The sequence below is a fragment of the Saccopteryx leptura genome, chromosome 3, assembly GCF_036850995.1.
Source record: "Saccopteryx leptura isolate mSacLep1 chromosome 3, mSacLep1_pri_phased_curated, whole genome shotgun sequence".
Lineage (NCBI taxonomy): Eukaryota > Metazoa > Chordata > Mammalia > Chiroptera > Emballonuridae > Saccopteryx > Saccopteryx leptura.
The window spans coordinates 273,229,805-273,253,989 of NC_089505.1; the positions used below are offsets into that span (position 1 = coordinate 273,229,805).

The 24,185-nt window shown below is 38.8% G+C and overlaps 2 protein-coding genes across 5 annotated transcripts in view; one reads left to right on the forward strand and one right to left on the reverse strand.

Moving 5' to 3' along the window:
- PREPL (prolyl endopeptidase like) overlaps window positions 1–11,339 on the forward strand; it is a 42,773-nt gene extending 31,434 nt beyond the window's left edge. For all 4 annotated transcript variants that reach the window (XM_066378365.1, XM_066378363.1, XM_066378366.1 and 1 more), the window contains 7 exons: window positions 334–531; window positions 5,110–5,285; window positions 6,441–6,657; window positions 9,082–9,231; window positions 9,844–9,967; window positions 10,764–10,837; window positions 11,191–11,339. In XM_066378365.1, coding sequence (XP_066234462.1) covers window positions 334–531; window positions 5,110–5,285; window positions 6,441–6,657; window positions 9,082–9,231; window positions 9,844–9,967; window positions 10,764–10,837; window positions 11,191–11,280 — 1,029 coding nt within the window. In that variant the 3' untranslated portion in view covers window positions 11,281–11,339. The remainder of the gene's footprint in view (window positions 1–333; window positions 532–5,109; window positions 5,286–6,440; window positions 6,658–9,081; window positions 9,232–9,843; window positions 9,968–10,763; window positions 10,838–11,190) is intronic.
- Window positions 11,340–11,571: 232 nt separating this feature from the next.
- SLC3A1 (solute carrier family 3 member 1) overlaps window positions 11,572–24,185 on the reverse strand; it is a 47,294-nt gene continuing 34,680 nt past the window's right edge. Inside the window, exons 6-10 of the mRNA XM_066378367.1 lie at window positions 22,088–22,212; window positions 20,291–20,486; window positions 16,833–17,000; window positions 15,745–15,861; window positions 11,572–12,419 (exon numbers count right to left, since the gene is read on the reverse strand). Coding sequence (XP_066234464.1) covers window positions 11,979–12,419; window positions 15,745–15,861; window positions 16,833–17,000; window positions 20,291–20,486; window positions 22,088–22,212 — 1,047 coding nt within the window. The 3' untranslated portion in view covers window positions 11,572–11,978. The remainder of the gene's footprint in view (window positions 12,420–15,744; window positions 15,862–16,832; window positions 17,001–20,290; window positions 20,487–22,087; window positions 22,213–24,185) is intronic.

Here is a 24,185-nt window from a genome sequence, read left to right on the forward strand (position 1 = left end):
TTTCATTAAGCATTTTTGCTGTTATTTTACTGCCCAAGTTTATATACCCCAAAATTAACTTTTTTAATAGAGACTTCATGTAAATCCAGAATCATGATAAACCATTTTCCTATCATTTTCCTTAATTTAATTTACTTTATTGGTCTTTAGTGTAGACTTGTTTTTCCTTGAAATGTATTTTGTTGTACTAAAGTAATCCTTAAATGAAGCGTTATGTGTTAATGGATAGAAGTAAACTTGATGTTCACATTATCTTGTTTGGAGCAAACCCAGAAATGTAATTAACGATACTAGTGTCTAGATAAAGAGTAAAATTAATTTTCATTTCCTTAGCTCCCTTCTTGGGCCTGTGGATTCATAATGGATACAAGTTCAGACCCAAAGAACTGTCCCTTTCAGCTGTGCTCTCCAATACGTCCCCCAAAATATTATACATATAAGTTTGCAGAAGGCAAACTGTTTGAAGAAACTGGGCATGAGGACCCCATCACAAAAACGAGTCGTGTTTTACGTCTAGAAGCCAAAAGCAAGGTAAGTGTTTGTCATCTCCACTGCCAGCCCCCATTTACTGGAAGCCACCAATTTGTCAAGTATCATGCAGTTAGTTGCTGGATTTATAATTCAGTGAAGTTGACCCGAGACCGCAGTAGGACCCAAATGAATTAGGGTGTACATATTTTTTAAAGATATTTAGACTCGTGTTTACTCTTACATGGATTAGAAAATTTACAACTAGCACATCAGGCCCTTCATTTCAGCAAATGCAAAAACAGTACGTATGAAGTTTCAGTGACTACTGCTCAGTCCATTTGCTATACCTCTTAGGAAAAAACTATTGTTAATCATCTAATGGATCACCTTCCAGATTTTTGTTTTTTGTCAACAAAATGTATATGTTTAGGCTTTGTTTTGTTTTACAAACATGGGATTTATACCAGTTCATCAAAATGTTGTGATTATTATGCCCCAAATAGAGAGCCAAGGGACTCTAAGAAAGGAAGCATGTGCCAAATGGGCTGCCATAACTTTCTTTTTTAAATTTATTGTGTTGACATGTCCCACCCAGTATAACACCATCTATTCTCCCCTCATCATGCCCCCCCCCGCCCAAAGTCTCTCCACCCCCGTTTCTCCACCTGTCCCCCTTCCCCTGCCTCCACCTTCTCCTTTTCCTCCTGCTATTCTACTGTGCTATCAGTGTGTGTGTGTGTGTGTGTATGTTTTTTGTGCGCTGCCATTAACTCTGGGAACCAGCCCATCGCAGCACTTGCTACCAATCTGACTGCTTCTTTTACATAAGTTTTGAACCAGCAAGTATTTCTCTGCTTGTTTAATTGGAGTTGGGGAGGAAGCAAGAGAATGAAAAGACCAAGGTTATTTTATAGGAAGTAATCGACATCCTTTTATAAGGGTGAGTCATGCCAAGAGATGAAAGTTTAGTTACACCGTGGTAACAAGTTGAATACAGCAAAGAACAGCGAGAGGAGGAGTTTGTCCTTTTTAGGTCAAATTCTGATGCCCCAAAGTGAAGTTTTTAAAATGAAAAAATAGGGAGAGTGGCTTGGATGTATTCTTTTTCTTATGTAAAGTAGTGCTATTTCATTAGTTTCTGTAAGCAGGGTGAGAACCAACTTGCCCACCTATGAAAGGAAAACAAATAGTTCAGATTATTTTGTCTGTCTAGAGCGGTGTTTCCCAACGTGGGGCCCACGCTCCACAGGGGGGCAATTCGATAGTTAAGGGGGGCAATTTGAAAATGGACTCGACACGACTTTAACTCTTTCGCCCCGGGCCATTTAAATGCAATGCTAGATATCAGTGCCAAATTTAACAAAAAATGCAATTCTTAAATAATTGCGGTAAATAATTATTAAGTATAATTTCGTTTGACGAGACCAAAATATCAACTGGGTGATTGCTGTCGTCAAGTAAACTTCACCGCGGACATTTTAAAAAACTCGCTAAACAACGCAGTTATTCTCACCTAATTGGCCCATCGCAACTTCTGTAGTGTTTCACATCATTCAGTTGGTGTTAATTTGAAATAAGTGTCAGTCAAAACTGTTGTAAAAGCTCGTTGATTTAATAAATATACATATATATTGTATAGATATAATTGGCAAGTATTTGATTTTTTATCAATATTAAACTCTTTATTAAGTATTTCTTGCATTGGAGGTAGAAAGCAATAATATTTTATAAATATTATTGGGGCTATAATAGTGCATGCACGACAATTTTAATTTTAGAAGCATAACTTTCCAGAAAATTTTGTCAAGTGGAAAAAATATAGATACCTTTTGATTTGCGGTGGTAGTGTAGTAAATGTGTTATATACATTTAAATAAATATGAATTTTTAGTATACGTTTACTCTATGTCACATTGAATATATTTTAACACATATTTTAATATTAGTTTTTAATTGATCTTATTTTTATTATAGCCCATAGTAAAATGAGTGGTGCAAGCAAGAAAAAAACTCGTCAATATTCAGAGGAATATTTAAAATTTGGGTTCATACCCGCTGTTCACGATGAGCGGATTCCTTTTTGTCTTTTATGCCAGCAATGCTTGACCAACGAATCAATGAAACGGTCGTCTTGAGGCGCATTTGAAGGCGAAACATAGTGCTCATATTAATTCAGATTTGAGTTACTTTAAAACTTTAAAGAAAAATTTTGAAAAAAGAACATTAAAGTCTCTATTTACTGCTCATACTTCAACTAATAATCGTGTTCTTGAGGCTAGTTATCAAATTTCTTTATTCATCGCTAAAACTGGAGAAAATCACACTATAGGAGAGAATTTAATAAAACCGTCAACATCAGCATTACTTAAAACGGTTCTTGAAAAAGATGACAAAGATGTAAAAGCTATGCCACTCAGTAACAATTCTGTTAGCAGAAGAATAGAGGAAATGAGTGAGGATATTGAAAAACAACTTATTGAAAAGCTGAAAACAAGAAAATTCTCCTTGCAAATGGATGAATCAACTTTGAGAGACAGTGAGGCAGTATTGATAACTTACGTAAGATATATTGATAAAGGACATTTTGCTGAAGAAATGTTGTTCTGTAAAAGATTAGAAAGCACCACTACCTTCAAAGATATATATAATAAGCTAAAAAACTACTTAGATGTCAATGATATACCAATGAAAAATATAACATCTTGTGCTGCAGATGGTGCTCCCAATATGATGGGCAAGAAAAATGGCTGCTTAAAATTGATGAAAGATGTGAATCCAGAAATGATTCTTGTGCATTGTGTTATTCATAGGGAAAACTTGGTAGCTAAAAACATCTCGCCTGTTCTGAATGAAGTATTACATACAGTAATAAGTGTGTTAATGCTATTAAAGCTAGTGCCAAATGTGAGCATCTTTTCAAGCTATTTTGTGAAGAACAAAATGAAGACCATGTGAGACTTTTACTTCATACTGAAGTAAGATGGCTATCTAAAGGAAACTGTTTGAAAAGATTTATGGAACTGTTTGATACTCTTAGTGATTTTTTAAGCGACAAACCTGAAATGAAGTATCTGTTAACAATAGATGGTAAAGCATTTGTGAGTTATTTAGCCGATATCTTTGAAAAACTAAATATATTAAATAAGCAACTTCAAGGAACAAATAAAACTCTTGTCGATGCAAAAGCAAAGATATTTGGTTTTATTACCAATATTGAGTTATGTCAGAAACATATTAACAACAAAAACTCTAAACAGTTTCATTGGCTCCAAAAATGTGAAGTAACTGATACCGCTTTACTTGTTATTGTCAATCATTTGAATATTATATCGGCTGATTTAAAAGAAAGATTTTCTAATTTAAAAACAAATTGATTTCCCAACATGGATGATGCAGCCAATGTTAGTGGATTTGTCTGATATATCAAATATGCAGTATCAAGAAGAACTCGCAGAATTGCAAAATGATGAGTCAGTTAAAGCTTTATTTAATATCAAAGGAGCGATGGCATGGCTTTGTGAGGAAACAGAAATCAAATACCCAAATTCAACCAAATGTGCAAGAAAACTATTGCTACCGTTTCCATCTTCATTTTTAGCTGAATGTGGATTTAGTGCTGTAAATGATTTACTAGTAAAAAAAAGAAATCGGCTAGATATAACACAACGTGGAGACTTGAGACTAAAGCTAACCAAATTGGAACCTAATATAAAATCTCTGTGCAGCAAGCATCAAGCGCAAGGATCACACTAAATTAAAATAATAAATTAATATAGAAAAAACTGTATTAAAATTATTTGGAATTTAAATTTCTGTTTTTCATTATATGTTTTGAAATTTTACTTACTGTGTTTTGTTAACAATTTCATAGTGATTTCTTCCTAGAACCTATCATTTATGTTTATTAAGTGAACAAATCAATTTTTTAATGTTAAAAATTATGTATGTTACATAGGGGGGGACATAAAAATTTTAGAAAGGTTAAGGTGGGGCATGGCACAAAAAAGGTTGGGAAACACTGGTCTAGAGAGTACCTAGTTTCAGTCAGTTGGGACTGATGAATGTGAACTGCATTAGATAACAGCTACCCTAAAAATAGGTGTTAAAATTTATAAAACTTACTTTTAAACATTTTAGAAATAAAGTTCAATAGGCCTTTGAAGAGGATGTGGGTGGGTATGAGTAAGGTCAGTACGAGATTTCAGGTACTAGTGTTTGAGAATTCTGTCAATAAAGGAGAGAAAATTGAGCTGTTAAAACTTAGTTTGAGAAGTGCTGTATGTAGCCCTAGGTATAGGAGAATGTTGTGCTCGTGTGTCAGACTTTAACAGGTACTTGGGCTTGTTCTCAAAGAAAAAATTACTGAAGTACTGGGTAGTAAGGAACTCTTTAGAATCACTTTACTGCCATAAAAAGCTACATTTAACAAAATGTATTCAAGTTAGAGTCTTGCTGCTTTTTTCTAGTATTATAGGTAGCAAAGTAGCTGAAAATAATTATCATGATGGATTTTAGAGACCGTAACTCTTTGTCTCAAGTAAATGAAATTTCTGCTCAACATCAATAAGCAGGACATAAACTAGGGAACAAACTGTTTTTAAACTCTTCTTTACATGCATGGTAAATCTTCCTTTCCAGGATGGAAGATTAGTGCCAATGACGATTTTTCACAAAACGGATTCTGAGGACTTGAAGAAAAAACCTCTCCTGGTACATGTATATGGAGCTTATGGCATGGATTTGAAAATGAATTTCAGGCCTGAAAAGCGGGTGTTGGTGGACGATGAATGGATTCTAGCCTATTGCCATGTTCGGTGAGTCAGCAGCACCTCTCACCGCGTGTGAGCGCTACAGCGCCGTGATGAACGTCCGAAGGACAGTGTCAGGAGCAACAGTTTATTTTCCATTTGCGTTGTTGGATTTATGTATTCCTAAACCTATGCTGGTGGAACTTGATTTGATAACATTAGTTGATCCAAAAAGCAAAAGGGTACATTTTTTAGGATTGTGTACCAAATTTTTAGAAGAGTACCAGTCTCTTGACTAACTTAGTAACATTATTAATTCCATCTAATTCTCCTAAGTTTTCTAAACTAGCCTCTTAAGCTGAACTCCTTTTTCCCCACTCTGACCTCCATTTTATTTTAGCTGTTTTCAAGATACAAATATTAGTTTGTTTCTGCTTAAAATCCTTCACCTTCCCATCTCCATAATAAAATCCAAATTTCTCAGTATAGTATATATTTAACATCCTAAAGATCTCATGTATGTCTGTAATGGCATCTGTCCTCACTCCCCAAACATACATCCACACCTGCTGTATCTATTCAAGGGATGGCCTTTCTTTCCCCTGTGCCCTGGCACGTGTATGTCTTGATGCCTTCCCTTTCTTTGCCGTCTGGGAACTCATATCTTCCTTCAAGACTCAGCCTAGGTATTATCTCCATCTTAAACATTTGTGATCCTGACTCACGAATATGCCCCTGACCTGACAAGTGTATGTTCTTTCCTCTGCTTCTACAATACCTTAAATACACTTGTGTTATAGCAGTAACCATGTTGCTTGGTAGCTGTTTTCTTTTCTCACAAAATTACGATCTTCTCGAGGGCAGTGGAATTTTGCTTGTTTATATTTTGAAGGCCTATTTGTAGCATGGTAAATACTAGAGTAAGCAAGTGCTCAGAACATATTCGTTGACTCAGTTATTGTGTATCAAGGGGGTTAGTAAACTTTTTCTCTAAAGAACTAACAGTAAACGATTTAGGCTTTGCAGCCCACGTCTGGTCTGAGCTGCATGTTCCTGGTTGGGTTTTTTCTCCCAACCTTTAAAAATGGGAAAACCATTCTTAGCTCAAGAGCCATACAAAAACAAACCTCTGGGTAGACTTGGCTCCCAGGCTAGTTTGCTGACCCCAACCTATATTATTGTTTTTTCCCCCACTGAAACCTTTTTGCCCTTTAATTTCAGGGGTGGTGGTGAGTTGGGCCTCCATTGGCACACTGATGGTCGTCTAACTAAAAAACTCAACAGCCTTGCTGACTTAGCGGCTTGCATTGAGACACTGCACAGCCAAGGCTTTTCTCAGCCAAGTCTAACGGCCCTGACCGCATTCAGTGCTGGAGGGGTGCTTGCGGGAGCATTGTGCAATTCCAATCCAGAACTCTTGCGAGCTGTGACTTTAGAGGTGAGTTAATTCTGTCTCTGACTGTTCACTGAATGGGGAGGCATGAAGCCATCAGCTGCCTTAGTGACAAAAACTCTGTGTAAACATAGCATGTGAGTATGACAAAGCTTTTCAATTTTAAACCCAAAATTGTAGCTCTGGGAGAACTTCTAAAGTTAGTTTAATCCAACTACTTACCCTTTAATTACTCTTCCCTGACAGTGTTTTTTATTCGTTTTTAAGGGTTTTCACCGAAGGATATTAATGGCTATTTCCATTGATGGTTTTTATTTGTAAGAACATGTAGAGTTGTTGGAAGAGACAAAGCGTATATGACTCATCAGTTTCAGGAAGTAAGGCAGTGTCCTGTGACTGGGATGCACAAAATTTTTGACTATGGTCCATCAACATTTTACTCCTGGATTTAAGGGTTTTCTATTTTTAGATACTCAATCTCAATGTCCTTAGGGGTGGTTTTTCTATACTTTAATTGAAATATCTTGACCTGTTCTGAAAATGTTCGATAGTCTCCCTGGTGTCCAAAATTATAAAATTGTAACAGCTCATTTCACCTGTCATCCTCCTGCTTCTTGCTTAGATACTCTAGAAACTATAATGACTGGGATGAGCAGAGTAAATTATTTCTAGATTGTGTTATTTTGAGGGTGTGGGGCATACACTGTGGCTTTGTATTAAGTAAATAAGTGTTAAGTCATCCTGAACTGTAAATCTATTTTTTAAATAGAAATACTAAGCATAGAGGAAGAAAAATCCTATCCACTAAGATTATAATGGCAGAATTATTTACAATATAAAGAAAATACAACTAACTTTTGACCTTTAAAAATTACTTTGTGCCCTGGCCTGGTGGCTCAGTTGGTTGAAGCATCTTCCCAATGCACCAGGGTTACAGGTTTGATCTTCAGTAAGGGCACATCAAAGAAAAAAGAAAGAAATTACTTTGACATTTAGAAATTAGGATGGAAATGAAAAATGCATGTATAAGGATATTTATTCCACATTGCTTATAATAGTGAAGAATTGGAATCCACCTATATATCCAACAATATAGTATCTGTATATGAGTTAAAGTTCATTAGAAGCACAAGAAACCAACTCTTGACTAATTTAAGCAGAAAAGGGATTTATTAAAGCATACTGGGGAAGGGTGGGTCTAGAACCAGTCTTAGAGGGTGCCCAACCAGAAACATGTCCAGAATAGACCCTGAAGTTATCCCATGAAGCTGTCACTGCCCCCACCGCTGGGCACACGTCACCTCACACTGCAAGTGTTGCTTCCAGAAACTCAATATAGCTATGGCAATTGTGCCAGAATAAATTCTCTATGGTCCCTACTTCTTTGAGTCACTACCTTCTTGTTCAGAGTTTAGAGCATATGATGTCTGGTAGACCTAAGTCATGTGGCTACTCTGCTGCAGGGAAAGCTGGGAAAGGAACTGTCGGTCATTTGGTACCTCCACAGTGAGAGGTACTCTAAATGCAGAAAAAGAGTTCAGGTGCTAAGCAGCCAAGAAGATTTACATCTGCCCACCATACATGGTTAGCGTTAATACAAGAGAAAGCTGAAATGCATGTTAACAAGACTATAAGGCTAAGTGAAAAGAGCAGCTGCCATTTTATTACAAGTTTTAACGCTGGTTATAAGCCTTAGTGATTTTTCTCTTTCAACTTGGATAGTTTCCAGATTTTCTTCAATTAGCATTTATCTTGTTGTTTTTTTAAGGCAAAATGTCCTACTAGTAAAGAAGAATTTATTCATGTGTGTTGAATTTTAATTTTTAATTGTGGCCAAATAACAAAATTTACCTCTTCACCATCTAAGTGTACAATTCAGTAGTGTTAAATACATTCACACTATTGTGCAACTAATTTCCAGAACTTTTCATCATGCAAAACTGGAATTCTGTACCCCTTAAGTAGTAACTCTCCAGTTCCCCCTGTCCCTGGGAACCACCATTCTACTCTGTCTCTAAGCTGGCTACTCTACGGCAGCTCTGTAAATGGAGTCATACAGTGCTGTCTTTTGTAACTGGTTTATTTCACTCAGATAATGTCCTCGAGGTCCATTCGTGTTGTGGCATGGGTCAGAATCTTCTTCTTTCATATGTAACTAGCTATCCTAATGTATGTGAGGTGGTAGCATTTATTACTTTTACATAAAAATGTATATATAGGAATAAAAGGCACAAAAATTGTGAAATTAGATAAACTCTTTCTTTTTATATAAATGCCGTTGAAGGGATCCGAGTACCGTAAAAGCCAGTCACTGGCCCTGGGTCATGACCGAGTAGTCTGGCCCCTGGGACTTGACGTGGCTTCTTGAGCTTTGTTCTCTCATGTCAGCATGTACATTCATGTAGTGTATTTTCCTGAAACTCATTTTACCAAATTTTGTCAAAGTTTGTTTCTTTGGCTTTTTTTTAGGCACCTTTCTTGGATGTCCTCAACACCATGATGGATACTACACTCCCCCTGACACTGGAAGAGTTAGAAGAATGGGGGAACCCTTCATCTGATGAAAAACACAAGAACTACATTAAACTTTACTGTCCCTATCAAAATATCAAACCCCAGGTAGTGAAAGACAACTAGGGTAATACTCTCCAGGGTGACAGAGACGATAAGCAAAAGGGTATTTACCTGAGCTGGGGCCTTTAGAGGGCTCCTACCTGTAATACCCAGACACCTTTCAGCACCATTCAATAAACTCATGGTCTCTCTGGTTAAGAAAAGGCTATTCCAGGTAATAAGTAGCGTAGTACTGTACTAATATAAATCTCTCAAGAGTATCGGATAAGCTTGAACAGGCTGTGGTGCAGTGGATGGAGTGTCGAACTGGGACGCAGAGGACCCAGGTTCAAAACCCTGAGGTCATCGATTTGAGCATGGGCTCATCTGGTTTGAGCAAGGCTCACCGGCTTGAGCAAGGGGTCACTCAGTCTGCTGTAGCCCCCTGGTCAGGGCACATATGAGAAGACAATGAACAGCTAAAGTGCTGTAGCAAAGAATTGATGCTTCTCCTCTCTCTCCCTGTCTGTCCCGTTCTCTGTCTCTGTCACAAAAATTTATATATATCAGATAAGAATTGGGGGAGGGGGCATATAGGTAATTATTTTTCATAATCTGTAAGGTGGAAAGGGGCCATGAGGAATAATATAAATTATTTATACATCGATGTTCTTGCAGCATTATCCTTCGATTCACATCACAGCATATGAAAACGATGAGCGTGTACCTCTGAAAGGCATTGTAAACTATACTGAGAAACTCAAACAAGCAATTGGGGAGCATACCAAGGACGCTGGTGAAGGTAGGAGGCCACCTAGAAGCGGGAACATAGCTAAATGGGCTGTTACCTTTAGCATACTGCTCAGAGTAATACATTTAATGTACAGACCAAGTCATCTCCCCCTGATTATGGACAAATAATTGTTTTTCATATGTTGAATACTAATTGAAGCATGCATTGTACCTATAACTGCTGCTCCTCTTTTTCAAAGGACAGTATTAGAATAAGGTAGGAAGGGCACAGGAAAAGTAAATTTAAATATCAAATAGAAGTTGGAGATGTATTCTCATACAGTCATTCATTCATTTAATAATACTAATTTAGCCATTATTCTTAGGAACCTCTAAAAATACAGCTTTTGAGGTTTCTGCTTCAGAGCCTCAGTGCCCAAGCTAGCAGCTTTAATTTTCTGTAGATGTTTTTATTTTATTAGACCTTCAGGACTCAGTGTTGGGGGACTCACATTCAGATTTCCAGACAGTTGCCCCATGTTCAGCTCTGTGTCTCATCTCTGCTGCCGTTGGTGTTTCTGGGTCTTGAGGCTCAGACTGCCCAGGGCCAGTGGCTTCCTCCTGGGTCACAGCTTTCTCCAGGTGGCTGTGGCCCGGCAGTCTTCCGTCCAGCTTCCCCAAACACTATCCTCCTGCTTTCCCTGTTGTTTTCTTGCTCACCGCCTAACCCCATCTCTTTGTTGGTATTGGTGGTTTATGCCTTCTTCCTTCACTGTTGTTTTAATTGATTACTTGGAAAGAGAGCGGAGAAATGGGCCTCAGTTGGCCAGAAACTTTCTAATTATTTCATATGTTAACTCTTTCAGGCTATCAGGCCCCCAGTATTATTTTAGACATTCGGCCGGGAGGCAATCATGTGATTGAGGATTCTCAGAAAAAGGTATGTTATCCAGCCCCTCTTGCTTAACAGATCCCCAGGTAGAGACGTCCTGTACTCCTCATGTCATGGTGTGGCGGGCTTTATGACAGCTGCTTTCCAGGGGCCAGGCCTGTGACTGGGACCCAAGAGGGTTAGAACCGAGACCATTAAGAGAAGAGGCTCTCTCTAGTACTGTGAGCTCTGTGAAAGTACTGAATCTTTTCATTGTTGGGAGCCTTCTGCCTCTCCCAGAGAAATGAATCCCTGCCATAAATTGCAGACTTCAGGGTTAGGTAAAGAAGATAGTCAGACTTGAACACTGGAGTTTCACTGCAGAGGCCTTCTATCTAATTTTTTTAATGTGTCTCTTTTAGATTACAGCCCAGATTAAATTCCTGTATGAGGAACTTGGACTCGACAGCACCAGTGTTTTCGAGACTCTTAAAAAATACATAAAATTCTGAAACGTTGTATACTTTGGGAATTGGAAACACATTGAAATACTTCCTAGTTTTATTTGCAATTGGGTTAGCAAAAGTGAGATTTTTTTAAGTTAGTGAATAGTTTATAAAAATCTGCTTCTCTACCCAAATTCTGTTGAGTGTACCTCTCGCTGACAGTGTTCTCCTTGGTGTCATGCCCCTTCGCCCGGGAAAGCAGTGCTCTGCGCTGCTCCTCAGGAGGGGGGCTGAGGAGGGGCGGGCAGCAGGGCTCTCCTCTCCCGTCAGAACAGCTTTGTTTCTGTCTGGTTTACTAAATTTCTTTTTTATATTTTACAAATCAAGGCCCTGCGTCTTTGCTCGTGAACATTTTTAGACAGTTTGGTGTAAGTCATCCTCTAGTTTCTGTGCCTGTATTTTAGGGAGTAAGAACATTCTTCACATTAAAATGCGTTAGAGCTTTCTAATAATCTGGAGTCCTAAAATGTTCTAATAATATCTACTGCTAATCTCAATTAATGTCCTACAAACAATTTTTTAAACCTTTTATTATTATTTAAAAACATTTGAGAACCTTTCCTAAAGCAGCTACATTCAAGCTACAGAAATATCTAAGAATTAGTGGCTGTTCATAGAGTTGACCCGGCAGCATGCTGTACACGGAGTTACTGCATGCTGCAGGAGAGCCGAATGCCAGCGTCGCCGCCTCCTTCCCGGAGGGCCTAGCACAAGCTGTGCAGTATGTTGAGTACGCTGGAGTAGCAGGCCCGATCGGAGACAAAACACCTGTCTCTGAATTCTCTTTGGTGATGAAGGAAGTACTTTGTGTTGTATTCAAGAAGGAGTCCTTCTCCCTTGTCCAGTGTGATGGCCAATGCATCAACTTCACTTCCTTTGTTGGCAGAATTGGTACTGAACCTTACCCTCACTTTTGTGGGGATGTTTGAAATAATTTCCCTTAGATTTAGCAGTGATGATTCTCCAAAATTCAGAACCACGAGAAAGACTCTGTCCATGCCATCCATTTCTCTTGTGTACATGACGAAGTGGCTGTCAGTCCTCAGATAGCAAAACCAGCCCCTGCTGAGGAGCAGCTCATTGGCATGAAGCACACTTAATTCTTGATACACCGTTAATGCTGATCTGGGCTGAGTCTTTTGGACCTATTTTAAAAAATATTAACATAAATGTTTGATTCTAAGAATTTTTTAAAAATATATTTGGTATCAAATAAGAAATTTCCCCCCAAAATATCTTGCTTCAATTCTGCCCCTTAAAACAGTTACCAAATTGTCAGTATTAATAAGTAGTTAAGAGTAGTTTATTTAACTACGGGTAGAAATTGCAGGTGCATGGTTTCACCTCGTCATTGAAGTGTGCTACATCTTGACCAGAGCTGATAAAGACCAAATTGACTCCACTTTAGGAATTCCAAAACAGATGTCTATGTCTAAGTTAATGGATAGTTAATGTGCCTAAATAAAGTCCCTTTATACTCTATTGTAACTGGCAGAAAAGCAGCCATGCTGGCAATGGACTCAGAGAACTTCTGGAGAACTGGGGCTTCTCTGCTCTCTTGTGTAGAATAATGTCTGGGTTGCCATACCTTCAGCAGACATGTTTCTTGCATAGCTAGTGAACAGGAAGTTGCAAGAAAAGGATGCAAGGCAAAACACTGCCTAAAGTAAAAGTTAGTACTTTTTTAAAACCGTAAAAGTAACATATGTCCATTAAAGAAGACTGGGGTTCATTTTACAGCTATATAAATAACATATATAATTTAATGTTGTATATCTTTTTTTTTCCTTTAACATTTCAAGCATATTCTGTTACTATAGTATAACTCCATAAATGTCATTTTAATGGCAGACTAATATTCTGTTGGTTATACCATATTAGCCATTCCCTTTCATTTCAACATTCAAGTTTCTAATATTTTCTTATATTCTTACCCCATGATTTATTTAGGATATAAATATTGGAAAGACAATTGCTATGTCAAAGAGTATAGACACTTGACACATAATGCCAACAAATTTTTCTCTGTAAGGGCTGTTGCCAAATCTGTGCTAATGTTCATTTCATTGTACTCTTGCCGGGCGTGTTGACTGTGGTGGTTTTGGGGGTGGTAGTTGTTTGGGGGCAGGTACCTAATGTGTAGTCTTTAATGAGTATCTAATGGATGTTTTAAAATATATTTAATTCTCTGTTCACCAGGTACAAAGGTATTTATGGTACATGTATATGCTTTATGTGTATGACTTGTTGAATTACTATTAACATTTTCGATAGCCTTAGATAATGCATGAAATATTAATAATGCTCAGTGCCACACACATAAGAAGTGCCCAGTAAAAGTTACCTATTATTTGTATCTACTTGATTTTGTCACTTTGTAGAAGTATGTTGAAGTATTTCTCTGTAATTGTGTTTGTCAGTTTCTCTTTGCATTTCTGAGAGTACTTGTTTTATATATTTTGAAGTAATATGCATAGATTCATGAGTTGTAGCGGAATGTTCTTTTATCGGTTTTTCTAAATTGCCTTTGTGTCTATGCTTTTCATATTGAATTCTATTTTGTCTGCTATTAAATATTTCCACACCTACTTTTTGTATCTTTACTTTTTTAAAAATAGGAAATGCATGTGTCCAGTATAAAACTCAATTATAAGAAGATAGTATAAATATATAAAATAAAAGGTTTTCTTTACCACCATCCCCTAACTTCCCAGTTCCTCTCAGAGATGGACCCTGTGCTGTGTATGTATCATTTCATTTTTATGTATTGTGAAATGAACCATTCTTTGCCCAAGCAAACATAGACATACAGTACCTTTTCTTTCTTACACAAATAACGGCATGTTACCATTCTGTACTGTTTATTATTTAGTACATGTGAGAACCTCCTTCGTTCTAATGGTCTAATGATACATATAAATCATGTCCAAAGTCTTCAGCTAATAAAAACAATGCTTCAGTAGAGATCCTTGAATATTTATCATGTATAAATATTCCTAGATACAGATACCAATTAATGAAATTACTCAGTTCTATAACCGGGAGGCAGGCTTTATTTTTGTTAGCATTTGTCTTCGATGTATATTAATTGTTTTTTTTTTGTTTAGCTGTGTCTTATGTCAGATTATGTTTTATCTAATCTGAGAGTTTTTATCTTTTAATAGGTAAATTTAACCCATTTATACTTGTGGTTACCATATGTTTATTTTTTTTTATATTTTATTTATTGATTTTAGAGGGGGGAGAGAGACAGAGAGAGACAAAGGCGGGGGTTGTGGGAGTGGGAAGCATCAATTCATAGTTGTTTATTGCATGTGCCTTAACCAGGCAAAATGGAGGTTTCGAACCCAGGGCAACCTCAGCGTTCCAGGTATACGCTCTATCCACTGTGCCATCACAGGTCAGGCAGTTACCATACGTTTAGACATAATTCTGTAGCCCAATTTTTTCTTTAATTTATAGTTGTACTTTTAAATTTTTCTTTCTTGCCTGACCTGTGGTGGCACAGTGGATAAAGTGTCAACCTGGAACGCTGAGGTCACCAGTTCAAAACCCTGGCTTGTCTGGTCAAGGCACATATGGGAGTTGATTCTTCCTGCTCCTCCCCTTTTCTCTCTCTCTCTCTCTCTCTCTCTCTCTCTCTCTTTTTAAAATGATTAAACAAAGTCTTAAAAAAAATAATTTTCTTTTCAGCTGTTTATTGGATCAATTAGTTACCATTATGTAATTTTTTTTCCTTCCAATATTCTTTGAAAATTCGACACTCATATCTATTCTTTTAATGGTTACCCTTAAAATTGTAATGGCCATTTTAAAATAGATTTTAATGTCTTATATCTCTTCTATATCTGTGTTATCCAGTATGGTAGACACTAGCTACTGAACACTTAATGTTGTTTTTTGTGGCACAAGAACCAATTTTTTTTTTTTTTTCAAGAACCGAATTTTTTAATTTTAATAGTCACAATGTTTAGGAAATTTGGTTACTGAACTTGACAAACCTGATCACCATGGAAACATAAAATGGTATAGGCAAAACCCAAAAGGTACGCTTTTCTAGAACAGCTACTTTTAGGGATTATTCATTCAGGTATACAAGCTTGCCCTCAAGTCCACATTCTCCTAGATTGATTGATCTCCTTCCTTCCTTGCTTCTTTCCTTCCTTCCTTTTGAGGGGAGGAAAAGATAAAGGATAATTAGGCTTGCTGACAGACCTCCGTAAAATTTCCTTAATAACTGTAAGCTCTTATCTTCCATTCTAGAGCTGTGCTTTCTGTATGGTATTTCAAGTAGCACACTTTGTACGAGCTTGTCCTTTCATAAAACATGACTTGAAAACTGCAAGAGAAGTGTATGTGATTGATTTAAATAGCATCAGTTAAGGTTTTAGATTCAGGGTGAGTATATGTTATTAGCACAGAAATGCATTTCCTGTTTCTGGAATCAGCGTAAGATTCATTGATACTTACATCCACATTCACCGTGTGGTAATCTGTACTGGTGGGTAACCAGGTGTGACTCCCTTCAGAAAAACCAGCATTTGAGCTATTGTCCCACTGCATTGGTGACTTTGAGAGAAGGGTATCCTATGTCAAAAGACCATAAAGAGAAAACAGTGGTCTGGTTATAAAAGGAAATATAATTTGGCCATGATTTACTTCATAATTATTTAATTTCCTATATTCTTAGCAGTATTTGTAATCATTATCATTCATAATGAAAAGGCCTTAACATTCAATACATAACCAATTTCACACTTTAAATTGGAAAATATTAATAGCATCTTGAGTTTGAATAGACTATACCAACTGAATTTTGATACATGCTTGGACTCTTTGCTGCTTTTCTCTAAAAAGGAGTAATACGGGATTTCAAAATGTGCCGTTACCAACTTATTCGACTGTGATACAGTGATGATGGTCAAGTCATGTATGCAGCCATGTACAAGTGAGCCTAAATTCTGTCCTCTTTTGTCCAACCTGGTTATTGCACATGAGTGTACATACACAGATTTAGGAGCTGAAATTTAAAAAGTTTCCTTTGATCAAATATTAAGGAAATTGGACCTATACAATTGAAAACTAATCATACAAATTATAGGTGTAAGATTTATTCATCTGCCTAGCATTCATAATGTAATTATGGCTCTGTAGCCTCAAACAAAATCAAAATAGAAACAACCCAGGTCTGAGGCTGTGCACTACTACTTTTGTTAAACTAAGGAAGAATCTTTGTGCTGTGGTCAAATGAAATCTAGCAATACAGACAAGTACTATAAATAAATATTCCTGAGTATGTAGAGGGCAATGAATAATATTCCAAACTCAAACTCAGTTATCAAATTTTAGTGTGCTTACGAATCAAATGGGGAAAATCTTTAAAATGCAGATTCCTGGGCTATACACAAGAACAAGCTCCCCAGCCAAGAAAGCAGAGAATTCTAACAGAAAGAAAAGCAAAGTAATCATGATTTGCAGCTGTAGAATAGAAATAGCAAATTCTCTGATTTGGCAAAAACGAGTATTGGTATGGCACATGGTTAAATATATTAACTTACGGCATCATAGCTTTCGTTGAGATTTGTAGCTAGAATATTTCCCATTCCTATTTCTTCCCCATAGTAAGTAATGGGAGTTCCAGGAAGTGTGAAAACAAGCATGTTCATGATGTTGACATATTCTTTCCCCAGACGAGAAGTCAGCCGGGCATTGTCCGGTCCACCAAGCTAAAAGGCATATATTTTTAAGAACATCCCTCTACACACAGTTTTCCAGAAGATTTACCATTTCACAATAAGTTCACCAGGCGAAAAACAAGGTATCAGCAAGCCTGGATTTGAGTTCAACCTGCTACTTGTGTGATTGACAAATTCACTGTCTTGGCCATTATGAGCAACAGAATAATTTACTTCACAATGATTTTGCAAATCAGATTTATGAGGTTGCGGATTAATATTTTTGCACATTTGCACAGGGAATATTGACAGGAAAGGAAACAAAAAATGCTCCCCATAGAGAGCAGGGCGAGGACAGAACAAGGGGAAGGGACAGGGCGGGAGAAAGACTGAACTATTCAAAACATTTTAAATTAAAAGACATCTTTTGATAAAGAAATTTACAGAGCCATGTGGAAATTTTTTGTAAAGTTTTCTATTTTTAAATATATTTCTATGTTAAGTGTTCCAATTAGATATTAAAACATCTAGCCCTTATTTGAGTTAATTTAAATCACCTAACAACTCTTTCCATGGACCACAACTCACGCGCACAAGCATACGCTGAGCATGGCGCTTTGCTATTGAAGGAGTACTTCATGCCTATGTTATGTCTGATTTTTCCCCTCCACCACAGTGTTGTCGAATATTATCTCCATTTTACAAATGACGGAACAGGCCCAGAGAACCTGCATCATTTACTCAAGTCAGAGGATAAGGCAGAACCAGACTTTGAACTTGAATCCAAGACCAGGAACTTAGTTGCTACAATTCAGGGAAAGGGGGGCTACATTTTTTCTCTTCAGAGGTACTAAAATTATCTTTACAATGATCTCTTGTAGGCCATTGTAAACTGTTTTTCTGTTTTTAAGGACAGAAAAGTGGGTCAAATTTTGCCTCCATTTATGCTTTTCATTGTCTTAAGTACTTGCATCAGAAAAGAAGCCCTGTGATTTTTCAAGCCTTCTGGACCTAGAGCGTTTTGATTTTCAGAACTATTTCTACAGGTGGATCACAGCAGGAGACAGAGATAGGGCCTCCCACAGGCTGAGGTCCCAATCATCTGTGATACCCGAGACTTCCAGTATATGAAAAACAAGTGCTAACACTACATTATAAAATTTGTGATCTCCAAAAATCTCTACCATAAAAGGAGAATGCTGGCAAAAACTTAAAATCCCCTTTTTCAAAACTCTGGAAATGAAAGGCTTTTAACAATCCAAGGAGTATTCATTCAAGAAAAACAGCTGGTCTCAGAATAGCAAGCTTTGTGTCATTTTCACTTGTCCGAATTTCATGCCCCTCCCCTCAGATCTGATAGCCTTGAAAACCAAGACTTGTACCTACAGTAGGTGTTGCAGAATAAGTTTAAAATTTACCAACAGGCCCTGACTGGTTGGCTCAGTGGTAGAACATCGGCCCAGTGTGTGGAAGTCCTGGGTTTGATTCCTGGTCAGAGCACATAGAAGCACCCATCTGCTTCTTTACCCTTCCCCTCTCCTTCCTCTCTATCTCTCTCTTCTCCTCCCGCAGAGCCAAGGCTCCATTAGAGCAAAGTTGACCCGGGCGCTGAGGATGGCTCTATAGCCTCCACCTCAGGTGCTAGAAGGGCTCCATCGGCAACAGAGAAACGCCCCAGATGGGCAGAGCATCGCCCCCTGGTGGGCATGCCGGGTGGATCCCGGCTGTGTATATGCGGGAGTCTGTCTGACTGCCTCCCTGCTTCTAACTTCAGAAAAGTAATAAAAAAAAAATTCGCCAACAGCTTCATCTCTAGAGAACTGTCACCGACTGCTATCTCTAGCAGCTTGGATTTTGTTTCTTTTTCCTTTATCCAATCAGATTCAGAGCTGATTCGGCAAAAAGCCCTATCCCGGGGCATTTGCCAAAAACAAACAGCAGCAGTGGTTTAACAGTAGACCTGCCTGCGGTTACCAATTGAGGTTAAACAGAGGCTGGCCACGAAATTTAAAGGCTGGTGAATGAGATGTCTTAGAGGCTCTGTCATGTTGCTGGGTTCTAGAAGGCTACACCGATACACAGGGTTGTACAGATGCCCAGGTAAAACCTAAGACTGTTTCAAGGCATTAAAGGAATCTCTGATCATTAGGTGACTAATACGATAAGCTGGCGAAATAGAGACATGGCCATCCAACCAAGAAAACAGATTCTGGAGAATTAACTTAAAGTCACAAACACTCAGGAGGGGAAAATGTGATTTCCAGAATGCCCACATTTCATTTTTTAAAATATCCAGCTTTCAAAACAAGAAAAAAAGTGCAACGAAGCAGGAAAGTGTGGCCCATACATAAGTGGGGGGGGGGGGGCAGCATTCTCATCTCTCTCCCTTCCTGTTTGTCCCTATCTGTCCCTCTCTCTGTCTCTATCACACACACACACACACACACAAAGGAAATGTGGCTGAGAAAACCTACAATTGCACTTCCTGGCCAAAGACTTTAAATCAACTTTTATACATAAGTTCAAAGAGCTAAACGACATATATCTAAAGAGTTAAAGTGTGATGAACAATATTTCATCAAACAGATACTATCGATAAAGAGAAATAATGAAAAGAACCGAATAAAATTTTCAGTTGAGCCTGACCAGGCAGTGGCACAGTGGATAGAGCATCGGACGCGGGGACCCAGGTTTGAAACCCCAAGGCCACCAGCCTGAGTGCCGGCTCGTCTGGCTTGAATGTGGGCTCCCCAGCTTGAGCGCGGGGTCACTGGCTTGAGCATGGGATTACAGAAATGACCCCATGGTCACTACCTTGAGCCCAAAGGTTGCTGGCTTGAAGCCCAAGGTCGCTGGCTTGAGCAAAAGGGCTCACTCACTCTGCTGTAGCCCCTTCACTCCCAGTCAAAGCACATATGAGGAAGCAATCAATGAACAACTAAGATGCCACAATGAAGAATTGATGCTTCTCATCCCTCTCCCTTCCTGTTTTGTCTATCCCTATCTGTCCCTCTCTCTGACTCTGTCTCTGTCTCAAAAAAATACTTTTTTCAGTTGAAAAGTACAATAACAATTCAGTAGAGGGCCTTGACAGATTTGGGCTGGCAGAGGACTCGGCAAACTTGAAGACAGATCAGTTGAGATTATAGTCTGAGAAACAGAAGGAAAAGAATGAAGAAAAAGAAGAACCTGGTCAGAAGCTGGGACAGGCCTGGCTCAATAAACAATCCCTGAATAAGGAAAAGTGGAGGTCACCAAGAGACGAACGTCCTTCATTTTGGAGATGACTATTCAATAAACCCACCAGCTATGATAATGCTGAACTGGGCGTAAGGACTTACCATCCAATTAGGCCACTTTCCTTCTGGTATGTGTTCCATCCAGGATGTGATAACCTCGAACACACTGTTCCCAGAAGGACTGTCTAGCCTGATGAGGTAATCGTTGAAGGGAAAATCTGCTTCTTGGATAAAAGGCAAGCCGTAGTACATCATGGTCTTGTCAATGCTGTCTCCATAGGCTTCAGTCCCCATGAACCTGTAAGAGTTGGCAGGGTACCAGTGTCTCCAGGGCCTGGGAAAAGTGCTTCTATCTGATTAACAAGACGTGGGGGGTGAATGCACACTATTAACCATGGCAGTCTTGGACTCACTAGAAAGCATAATCAAGCCAGATGACCAAGAAATGATACACTGGGTCCCCTGGCCAATATCTCATTGTAATAAATACAAAGAGTAACCAAATACTAAGGCCGTGTGTAAAAGTGAAACATTTGAGTCTCAGTCAATATTGTTCTTTCTAAAAAAAAAAAACTCAGTTACTTCCAGGAAGATGAGCAATTCTCACTACTTACAATTTTCAGTATATGCCTGCATATAAGATAAGGGGTTTTTTTCAGAAAAATCTACTACTTGTATTTGAATGCCTGTCAAGTCTCATTTTATTACCGGGTGCACTTAGTTATTAAAAACCAAACACTAGGCCCTGGCTGGTTGGCTCAGGGGTAGAGCGTCGGCCTGGCGTGCGGGGGACCCGGGTTTGATTCCCAGCCAGGGCACATAGGAGAAGCGCCCATTTGCTTCTCCATTCCCCCCCCCCTTCCTCTCTGTCTCTCTCTTCCCCTCCCGCAGCCAAGGCTCCATTGGAGCAAAGATGGCCCGGGCGCTGGGGATGGCTCCTTGGCCTCTGCCCCAGGCGCTAGAGTGGCTCTGGTCGCTGCAGTGGCTCTGCCCCGGAGGGGCAGAGCATCGCCCCTGGTGGGCGTGCAGCGTGGATCCCGGTCGGGCGCATGTGGGAGTCTGACTGTCTCTCCCCGTTTCCAGCTTCAGAAAAATACAAAAAAAAAAAACACTTCAGTGAAGATATATTCACCTGAAATGACCCACATTAATGCTGGCTTTAGATGTTTGAAACATTACATTAATGAATAAGTGTATCTGGAACCCAAATGTTCCAGTTCCCTTCCCGTCCTTGCCATTACTCATGTGACGGGTACCTGCATGCGCAGAAGATCAGTTTCCTCATCTATAAAATGGGGGTGGTAATCAGGATGTACTTTAAGGAGGAGAGATTTCTTCAACTCCTTGTCTATTGGGTGATTATAGAAACATAGTCAGGTTTAAGTCTATTATTTGGTAGGCACTGTTTTAAATGCTTCATTTTCTCATGTAACAGCCTTATGAGGGTATGGCTATCACCTTTTAACTGATGAGAAAACTGAGACTTGTTGAACTGACCATCCCAAGTCATACAGCCATTATGCAGGAATCCATCTCAGGGCCCGACTCCCAAGCATGTTCCTAACCATTGTTGGGATATACTAACGGTTTAGTTGAAACACTTGGATTCATCCTGTACAAGCATACTAACAGGTCAAGTAATAATGGTAACTAACATTTAGATATATTATTTTTAGTTTCACACAATTCTTGTGAAATAAATACTGTGGTTAGCATTTTACAAAAGAGGAAACTGACAATCAGCAAAGTTAAGCAACAAAAGGGTATACTAGGCCCCGGCCTAACCAAGTCACAGTTACGCAGGTGTGTTTAATTATATAACTTCACCCTCTTTAGAATGCTTGCATGTGAGAGAGAATTGCTGCACCTGAGAAGTATGGACGTAGGTCCTCTGCTTACCTGTATCTTCCAGGCTCCCTGCTATGTCGGTTCATTGTCTGCCGGAAGCTCCGGACAATGTCATGCATTCCCACCTGTGTGGTGGTGAGGTCATGGTACAGCTCTGAGTAGTGTGTGACTGTGTCCTTTGAAAACAGGACAGCACAGTTACCATCATTTCACATGTCAAATGCCCATAGCTGGTCTGATGGGAATATAGACTGTCTCCTCAGAGGGCTTAAGCAAGACACGTGGTCAAAGAAGCTTCTAGCTCTTTCAATGCTCAGGGGTTTTTGTGGCCGGAGAACATTCACAACCATTAATACTTCACATGATGCTTAAATTATTAACCATAAGTCAATTCTGCTGAACATCTAAACATTGATTTAAAAAAAAACACAGGCCACCAGGCAGTTTCACAGTGGATAGAGCATCGGCTTGGGACTCAGAGGACCCAGGTTCAAAACCCTAAGGTGCCCGGCTTGAGCATGGGCTCATCCGGCTCGAATGCGGGATCATAGACATGACCCCATGGTCACTGGTTTGAGCCCAAAGGTCACCGGCTTGAGCCCAAAAGTCACTGGCTTGAGCAAGAAGTAACTGACTCAGCTGGAGCCTCCACCTCCCCATCAAGGCACATATGAGAAAGCAATCAATGAACAACTAAGGAGCCACAACAAAGAATTGATGCTTTTCATCTTTCTCTTCCTATCTGTCTGTCCCTATATGTCTCTCTCTCTGTCTCCATCTCTCTTGCTAAAAAAAAAAAAAAAAAAAATGTATTTAACAGAATCCTCCTCCTAAACAATTAATTGTCCTAATGCTCTAGACACTTTTATTAAAGACAAATTATCTTAATATGTATAGAGCTCATCATTACACCTATACTTTATCTGCTCACAAATTATTAATATGCATTTAAACTTTTTTTTTATCAGAACCTTTATTTTTACTGTTATCCTCTCCCAGGGTTTCAGTAATTTTTCCTGGTATTCATTCTGTGCCTTCCTAGGGTTATAGTAATAAAGGATTGTATCTAACACAAGCATGGTGTGGGTACTGGAATGAATACGGATAGGCTGGAAAATCCAAGCCTGAGTTGCCGTCCATTCAGTGGACCTTTTATTGTTGTTGTAAATAAATTCACTTCCAAGTGAATTTTTTGGAATCTTAGATCTCTTCCTGAAATTACGTAAGTTTTTCTTGGATAGCACAGAAATCCCACTGTTCTAATCATTTGTCAGGATGGAAAGGTATGCCTCTCTCATGACATCTCATTATTAATTAGCAAGGTTATTTTGAGATTTCTTCTCCAAGGATAAGTGCTTCTCTTTAGGACAAATGGCTAATTCAACACCTTTTTTTCCTTTTAATTGAAAATTATGCAAGAAAAGGTACTTAATCATAACCTTTGGTTTGTGATGTGTTCTCATAACTAGCCCATGCATGGCCAACTTCTCTTTTTTTGTTGTTGTTTTTTTTAATAAAGTGGTAGTGCCCATAAATCTACTATTCAGGACAAAAGCTTAGACACTTGATAATAAACTTGATAACCATATAATTTTATTTTACTTTATAAAAAGGGCATCATGCTATATATAATTTAGGTGGGGTTTTTTTTGGCTATACATTACATTGCTAAGATTCACCCATATTGCTGTGTGTCAATGAAATTCATTTATTTTTGACATTCCATTGTGTAAATATGGAAATCCATTATTCTGGAACGCATTTTAGGACTAGTGTCTACTCGGCCTTGAAAACAGAGTGACTGTAACATGGTGATCAACCAAAGGGACAGAGTGGCACATGATTACTGTCTCATCCCGACATGGAGGGAGGTCGAGAACCACTGGGGTAGCACTACAGAGCCCAGATTCCGTAGTGAGATAGGCTTGGTTTGTAACTCCCTTTGGCAACTCTGTCATCCCTGATAAGTTAATTTCTCCAACATTTGCTAAATGGCGATCATGAAACCGCTCTTGAGAGAGTTAAATGGCAAGTCCTCAGTGACAGCACACAGCCTACGAGAGACTCAGCAGTGCCAGCTCCCTCCCTGCTGCCGGGAGGTCTCGTGACTACAAAGGCGCTGGGAGGTTAGGCCTCTTCAGTTGAGCTT